The sequence below is a fragment of the Mycteria americana genome, chromosome 16 (genome assembly GCF_035582795.1).
Source record: "Mycteria americana isolate JAX WOST 10 ecotype Jacksonville Zoo and Gardens chromosome 16, USCA_MyAme_1.0, whole genome shotgun sequence".
NCBI lineage: Eukaryota > Metazoa > Chordata > Aves > Ciconiiformes > Ciconiidae > Mycteria > Mycteria americana.
Window position 1 is genome coordinate 6,759,929 of NC_134380.1, and position 7,553 is coordinate 6,767,481.

Sequence of the window (7,553 nt, forward strand, 5' to 3'; positions counted from 1 at the left end):
TTCAGCAGCCTGGCTGCTCTGCTGTCCTCTAAATGCTGTGAAGGCTTCAACGCCTGAGGGGTCTTCCCCTGTAAAATGTTTGGGAGTTTAGAGAAAAAACTTGAAGTATGTTATACCTCACTCAGCTCTTGTTGCAGTGATTGGGTTTACTGCATCTCGCCCTTCCTGATTTTTTTCTGCGATTTTTTTATGCTGCTCGGCTGCAGCCTGCCCTGGCCTGGAGGGGAGGGTGGAATAAATGCGGTTTTCACCCGGAGAGCGGCAGCGCGGTGCAGCTCTCACCGGGAAAGCCCGGCCGGTGCTCGGCGGGGGAGGCCCAGGGGTTCGGGGGCGGAGGGGGGGGTGCTGCCTTCAGACCGCCGGCTGGGGGGAGCCGGAGGGAGCGGAGCAGCCGGCCGTGCCCGGGAGCGCCCGGGGTGCAGGTGGGGATGCCCGGGGGAGGCGGAAGGCAGCCGGCTGTGCTTGGGGGCTTCCCGGGGGTGCCCGGAGGAGCAGGCGGCCGTGCCCGGGGAGCAGCCCCGCGGGCCGCCGTGGCCCGGCGCTCGCAGGCGGTGGCGCTGCGGCGGCTGCCGCTGCTCTCCCGCCCCGTCCCGGCCCGTCCCTCCCCCGGCTCGGGCGAGGAAATGACCTAAGAGGAAACCTGGGCCGTGCCGGGAGGGAGCGGGGCCGGGGCGGCGGGACCCGGGACGCTCCGGCGATGCCCCGGCGGCCAGAGGACCCAGCGGGGGCGGCCGGCAGGTCGGTGGGGCTGCGCCCGGCTCCCCCTGCCCTGCCCGGGGGCGGCGGGGGGGCTGCTTTCTCCGGGATCCGCCGCTGCCTCCGCCCCGGGGGCCCTTCGGCTTGTGCCGCCCGCGGAGCGGCTCCCCCGCGGGGCTGGGGTGAGGCGAGGCAGCAGCGGGGGATCCCGGGGGGCTCCGGTGGCCCAGGTGCCCCGGGCAGGAGGCGTCTCGGCGGGGATGGGACGGGGCTCCCGGGTGGCTGGTAGTGTCCCTCGGGCGGATGCTCAGGGGCGGCAGAGGAGACTCGCTGCTCTTCTCCCTCTCCTTGCGATGGCCGGGGCACGTCCAGCCCGTCCCGCCAGGTGTGGCCCCCCCAGGTAGGGCCCTGGCACACGGGCCGGCTGACCACCGGCAGATCGAGGACGCTAACCCCGACCACATCTGTCCCCGAGACAGCTCGTCTAGTGGGGAGCACTCTGCAAGTGGTCCCCACTAGCACCCACGGGTGATGATGTGCCTGGTGTCACCCACTGCCACCAGCCCTTCAGGCAAGGTGGTCCTGGCAGGAGGATCTCTAGTGCGGAGGAGGCCTGGCTGGTTTTACACTCACACGCTGTGGTTTGCTCTGGGCAGGGTTATTTGGCACAGCAGTTCAAAGCAGCCATGCCTGTCCCCGGGAAGCTGTGGGGAAGGATGCTCCGGGAGAGGCGCTGGGCGGTGGCGGCAGAGACGCTGCCAGACGGGCTCAGGCACTTCGTGCTTCGCTGTGTGCGGCGCTGAGCTTTCGCCAGGTTCCTTCCGCATGGCGATGCTGCTGGTGGGACACAGGGCTGCTGGCGAGCTCAGGCTGCTCTGCTGGCAGTGCAGAATGGCGTGAGTGCAGATACAGAGGGAGAGAAATGGTGCAGAAGGAGGAGAGGTCGGATGAGAAGGCATTTGCCAACCAGACATGGCACGGAGAGCACCCAGCTGCTTGTGAATCCATCTGGGAAAGAAACCTCTGTGCAGGTCTCGGGGCAGGTAACCCTGCGCAGGTGAGAGCTTCGGCTGCGAGAGCAGCGTGAGCAGGTTGTCACCCCCGTGGGGCAAGGTCTGCCCTGGGCCTCCCAGAGAGGCAGGCGAGGAGGGCAGAGCCTCTACCCGCCAGCGAGCTCCACTCTCTGCTCTGAGTTACTACATGTTGTGCCACGGCTTCAGAGCAAATGGTGAGCCGAGGGGTCGGGCTGCCTGCGATATGTGTCCCATGCCTCTAAAGGGTGATCGGCTCTTCAGCTTTAATCCGGGTAGGGACCTGTTTGCAGAGAGGCGTGAGTAACAGCCCAGGAATTTCGACGAGCTGGCAAAACTCACTTGGCCGATTGCCTTCTGTGTGTGCTGTGGGTCTGGCCAGCCCGGCATTCTGCATCCATCAGATCATCTCGTGTGCATGTCAAAGAAAGCCCTTCCTCTCTGTGCCGTCCGTACCCTCTTGCTGTCTTCGCTGTAACATGAAGCAGAAGAAAATTAATCTATAGACTATTTAGGAGCACTGTTGGTACTGCAAAGAGCTGTGCTTGACTGCAGGGGGACGAGATGGGAGCTGTTGCTGTTGGGGATTTGGCTGCAGAGCTTGCTGTGTCTCTCTGGGAGTTGAGGGACCCTGGGTCCGGTGCAGGAGAGGTGCTCTACTCGCTCTGGCAAGTGTGCGCTGGATGCTTAGGTACCAGTTTGATTCTTCCCAGGGTTTTGTTTCACAACCAGCTGAATTGGTGTTTCAAAGGCACAAGGGAGCAGCTGCATAGGTGCTCCTGCATGTGCTTCCCTGTGATATAGCCACGGGGAAGCCTTCTGAGGGGAGATCGGTGTATTTTGGGGCTGCCTTGGTGTGCTGTCCACTTTGAACCTGCAGATCAACAGACTGAAACACATTTTTCATATCAGAAAAATGTAAAGGCTCTGAAGATGGAGTTCTATCAGGCTGGTAGGAAGCAAGTCTTAAAAAGATGTGGGAGTGAGGCTTTGCTCAGATCTAGGGCCGGAGTTGGGTGCCCTAATAACAGAGGAGTTTCCTTGGGATGGGGGGCTGTCAGGTTAACAGCCTGTACTCCAGCACTAGATGGGATTTGCCAAATGGCAAGGTGAAGGTCTGCCTCTCTGTCCAACTAAGCTCTGTGTGCTCTTTCCCCAGGGACTGTCACTAGCCCATCCATTGCCCTGACTCTTGCCCTTGGAGGAAGCCAGTCATGGGGGAAACGGGCAAAGAAGAGTATAAAATACAGTCGTTTGACAGCGAGACTCAGAAGCTGCTGAAAACAGCCCTCAAAGGTCAGAAGGCTTTTTACTAGCTCCTCTGCCATGCGCAGCTTGGCTGGTAGATGAGGCTGGATGCTTGGACCCCTTTAAGGAACACCAATTGCTAAGTGTAGAAAAGCCGTTTCATAAACGCTGTTCATCTGTGACTGGGTGCCATTGGTGAATCTTCTCCGGGAAGGTCTTTGCTCCCTGCCTCTTCTTGTCACCTCTCACCTTCTCCCCAATGTTTCATGGTGCAGGTGTTCAAACTCAGCTCCTTGTGGTTCTCATCCTTGTGGTCTTCCCTGATTTCAGGGTACCCTCCTCTCCTGTTCTAACCCAGCATCTCTCCCCAGATTTGGCCTCTCACCCGTTCCAGTGCCTAGTTCCTGCTCTCTGCCCCTCCCCGCTGTGGGGCCATCTCATCCTCCCAGCCCCCGGGGTCTCCTGCTCACCGGTCATGTCTCTATTCAAAGCCCAGCAGGAGTTTGCATATCTGGCTCCTGCTAACCCAACTTTGAAGCAGTGCTGGGATTTCAGATTGAGATCAACTTCTCGCTTCCCCATATTACCTGCTTTCCTCCATCACTTTCCCATCGTGATGGCTGTGTCTTCAGCCTGGGAGGACCATGCACTGTTGGAGATGGTATCTCCAAAGCAGCTGGTGTGCAAGAGGAGCTGTGACTCTTGATGTGGGAGTGAGCACGAAGTTACATATAACATGGTTGTACCAGGTCCTGTGCTGACCTTGATTGCTTTCCAGGTACCCCAAAGCAAGCAGGGCACAAAGGGTGCTGGGTCCTGACAGTGTTTCTCCCCTCTGCAGATCCCAGCAATGTGGACCTGGAGAAAGTGGCCAATATTATAGTGGACCAGTCCCTCAAAGACTGTGTGTTCAGCAAGGAGGCAGGGCGCATCTGCTACACCATCATCCAGGTGAGAGCTCCTTGTGTCTGGACAGCGAAACACTTAAGCTATGCGGGTTGTCCCTAGGAGGACAACCAGGAAGAGGCCTCGCCCCAGCCCTGCACTCTGATCCCTCAGCCAGCTTTCCTCTTCTGCTGCTTGTCCCATGCAGTGGCAGCATCCAGACGAGCAGCCGGCGAGCACAGGCAGTTAGTTGCAGCTTTCCTGCCTCTCTGGGCTATCACAGCAGGGTATCTGCATGGTCCTGCATCCCCCCGCCCCTCCCGCACCCCCATTTCATCCCTCCATCCTGCTTTTGTGGGCTCGTAGGCAGAGAGCAAACAAGTCGGCCAGAGCGTCTTCCGGAGGAGCCTACTGAACCGGCTGCAGCAGGAGTACAAGGACCGGGAGGAGCTGCGCACCCGCTCTCTCCAGGCGTGGATCTGCTACGTCACCTTCATCTGCAACATCTTCGACTACCTGAGGGTAAGGAGCTGGAGCAGGAGCATCCGGCTGCTGCTGGCTACGGGTGCCAGAAGGGCCTGGGTGTCCACAGATGCCAGGGCAGAAGTGTTGGATGGGTGTTGCGAGGAGCCCCAGGGCCGTGGCTCGGCAGTGGGGGCCAGAGCCGGTTCTCAGCATGAGGATACAGCTGGGGCTGGTGCTACCTGCGGGCAAGTGAACAGGCTTGGAGAGGCAGAGCCGTCTCTGGGAACAGTCACAAAGTCTGAGCTTCCTCATTTTGTACCTGGTGTTTGAAATCCCCTGATTTGCCTGCCGTCAAATGTCCCAGATTGAACTAGTTTGGTTGCTATGAGGTCCCAGGGGGACCTGTGGGTGCTCACATCATTTCTAGCCCATGTGCTGACAGAGTTTGTCTGCAAGCCTTCGCTGCAGTGTGTGTACTTGGATGCCTGCTTGCAGTAGATGTGAAAATGATGCAAGTAGAGCTGCAGGCAGGAAAAATACTGTTGCAACAAGTGTATTTCCCATGACTACCTGCTTACATTTAAAAATAGATGTTTTTGCATCATTTGTTCAGCTTCTCTGGCTCCTGGAGGCTTGAATGTCTGGTCTCCTATGTAAATCCCACCAATAGTGCTTTTGGCAGCACAAATAAATTCTGCTCCCTTCTCCTTTGAAGAGCAGCAAGGGAACAACTATTTAAAATAGCTGCAGACTCCTCCTTTTCTAGCCCCAAGCTGATGATGGCTCCTGCCTCCTTACAGGTGAACAACATGCCCATGATGGCTCTGGTGAACCCCGTTTATGACTGTCTGTTCCGGCTGGCACAGCCCGACAGCCTGCGGAAGGAGGAAGAGGTGAGTGCAGGGAAGTGGGCTGCTAATGCGCCTGTTGTCCTGCCAAGGACTAGCAAAAAGCATAGCCCGGGGGGGATGCTGTCTCTGCATCCTGGTGCAGAGGAGGGAGCGCTGCCTCCCCAGTATGTGCTGAAGGAGACCCGCTGGGCAGGAGGGTTTGCAGCCCAGAAGGAAGCAGGATGGAGGTGCAGGTTCTGACTCCCTGGCCCAGGCTGCACGTCCTCCCTTGGGGCAGCTTTTCTCCCTATTGCCCAAGTGTCGTCACTGGAGACCCAGCAGCCCAGCCACCCCTTGAAGCAGGAGCTGCCCGGTGTTACGCAGGTTCACCTCCCATCATGTGAGAAAAACACGGACAATGACTCTTCCCCGTTTTCACAGAAACCAGCTGCTTATCCAGCACCCCTGGTTGCTGGACATCTGGAAAAGCAGCTGTCACACTGACCTGCAGAGGCACCACAGCTGTGGGAGGTGACAGCAGACAGCTGCAGCGACCATAGGTGTGCAGAGCGGCTCTGTGTCCCCGCAGGTCCCAGGATGTGCTGTGAATGCTTTGTGTAGCTGCTGCTCACCTGCCCGGGCCTGCAGTTGATGCTGTGCCAGACCCCAGCGGGCTGGAGAAGGCTCTTCTGGAGCTGGAGCTTCGCACACATCCAGGTGTGCGGCAACCTGCGTAGGGCATGGCTGAGTCGTCCCTCAGGCGAGGGGTTCCTGTAAAATGTAGGGGCCCTTGGATGGGCCCTTTGGGGTTTTTTTCCATCTTACCACAACCCTCCCACCCATGCAGCCCATCGACTTTCCCTTCTTCTCCAAAGACCCAGTTAGTGCCCGTTTCCTGCAAATCACTGGACTTTCTAAGAGCTTTAGTGCATGTTCCAGCAACTTCCCTCTGTTCTTGGAGGCATCTCCTTGCTCCAGCCTCAGCTTCAGCCTTGCCATCATCTCTTGGACAATCTGCAGGAAATTAATGTTTTTCCACCTGTTGCGGGTGCATTTCTCTGGCAATTTTGTCTGAGAGACAAGGGAGTTCAGGATGTGCTTTTCCAGTGCTTTTGGCAGAAGAGACATTCAGCTTCTCCTGCCTCCTGGATCACAGCAACTTGAGGGAAGCAGAACTGTCGCCTGTTGGAAATCCAGAACAGAGGGAACAGGATGAATTGGTCTATAAGTGACTGATGGGGACTTTCACAGAGATGTGCCAAAGCTCTCCATTCCTTTGCACTCAGCCATCTTCTTCTCTTCCTTCTGAAGGTGGACTGCTTGGTCCTACAGCTCCATCGCATCGGTGAGCAGCTAGAGAAGATGAACTCCCAGCGGATGGATGAGCTCTTCTCCCTCCTCCGAGATGGCTTCCTTCTGCAGGAGGGGCTCAGCTCCCTGTCCCAGCTCCTGCTGCTGGAGATCATCGAGTTTCGGGCTGCTGATTGGAAGATGACGGACGCTGCCCAGAAATACTATTACAGTGAAGTGACGGATTAACCTCTCTATAGCAGAGGTGGAGAGATGTCCCCAGCACTTTCACCAGCAGGCTTCATACCAAGTTTGAATTTCTTTTCATGTTAATGTTTTTCTAGCACTTCCTGTAAATAGGATTTATACTGGCTAGAGCCTCTGGGCACGTAACTGTCAGGCTGCAACTGGTGCTAGCCTGACTTTGGAGGTTTGGAGAGGTGGGAAGGGCAGGGCACATTTAACCCAGCAAGTTCTCCCACTGATTTTGTCTAATATTGGGCTGCTGCCAGCAAAGGGCAAGGAAGGCTTCTAGCTCAAACCAGCATTTTATATGAGTGTTAAGAAAAGCACAGTTTAGGCTGAGAACATTTTGGTTCACCTGAGAGCCAGCAGAGCTGTGGGAGGCAGAAGGGAAATCTTTCACAGCTCAGGTTGTATATGGTTCTCTGGACGAGTCACAGAAAACTGTGGCCTCACAAACAGCTCAACCAAGTGCTATTTTTTCCAGACTCCTTCTAGCACGCTGGCTGCACCTGCATGCACACAGCCTCCCCCATGGGTCATGAGCCACCAATACCTGCCACAGGGCAGCCTGCAGCAGGACATGTCCCTGAGCACATGTAGCTAGGAAGAGGTTTTATAAGTTTTATACAATAACTGTCATGTTTTTTCAGAATTTAGCGAGTTTCAACTATGGTATGTTTCTTATAAGAATGGGAGAGGAAGAAAGGAACAACAAAGTCTATTGAAGTTTTTTTTCTAATAAAAGTTTTCCACTAACATGTGCCCTGCTTTCTCTCTACACAGCTGCTGAGCTATGAACAATACTTAAAAGTTGTTCCTGATTGAAGCATTAAGGCTGTGATGTTCATTTTCTCCTCTGGTG

At 56.5% G+C, this 7,553-nt stretch overlaps 1 protein-coding gene across 1 annotated transcript; it reads left to right on the forward strand.

Moving 5' to 3' along the window:
* The first annotated feature begins 597 nt into the window (after nt 1-597).
* Nucleotides 598-7,533, forward strand: MIF4GD (MIF4G domain containing). The gene is made up of 6 exons (XM_075518621.1): nt 598-738; nt 2,887-3,023; nt 3,817-3,926; nt 4,227-4,382; nt 5,126-5,218; nt 6,467-7,533. Exons 2-6 carry the CDS (start codon nt 2,942-2,944, stop codon nt 6,692-6,694), a joined length of 669 nt encoding a protein of 222 aa, XP_075374736.1. The 5' UTR covers nt 598-738; nt 2,887-2,941; the 3' UTR covers nt 6,695-7,533.
* Nucleotides 7,534-7,553: the final 20 nt, after the last annotated feature.

Coding starts and splice junctions, on each gene's coding strand:
- MIF4GD (XM_075518621.1), top strand. CDS start 2,942: ATGGGGGAAACGGGCAAAGAAGAGTATAAAATACAGTCGTTTGACAGC. Junction 3,024..3,816: donor GCTGAAAACAGCCCTCAAAG/GTCAGAAGGCTT, acceptor TCCCCTCTGCAG/ATCCCAGCAATGTGGACCTG. Junction 4,383..5,125: donor ACATCTTCGACTACCTGAGG/GTAAGGAGCTGG, acceptor GCCTCCTTACAG/GTGAACAACATGCCCATGAT.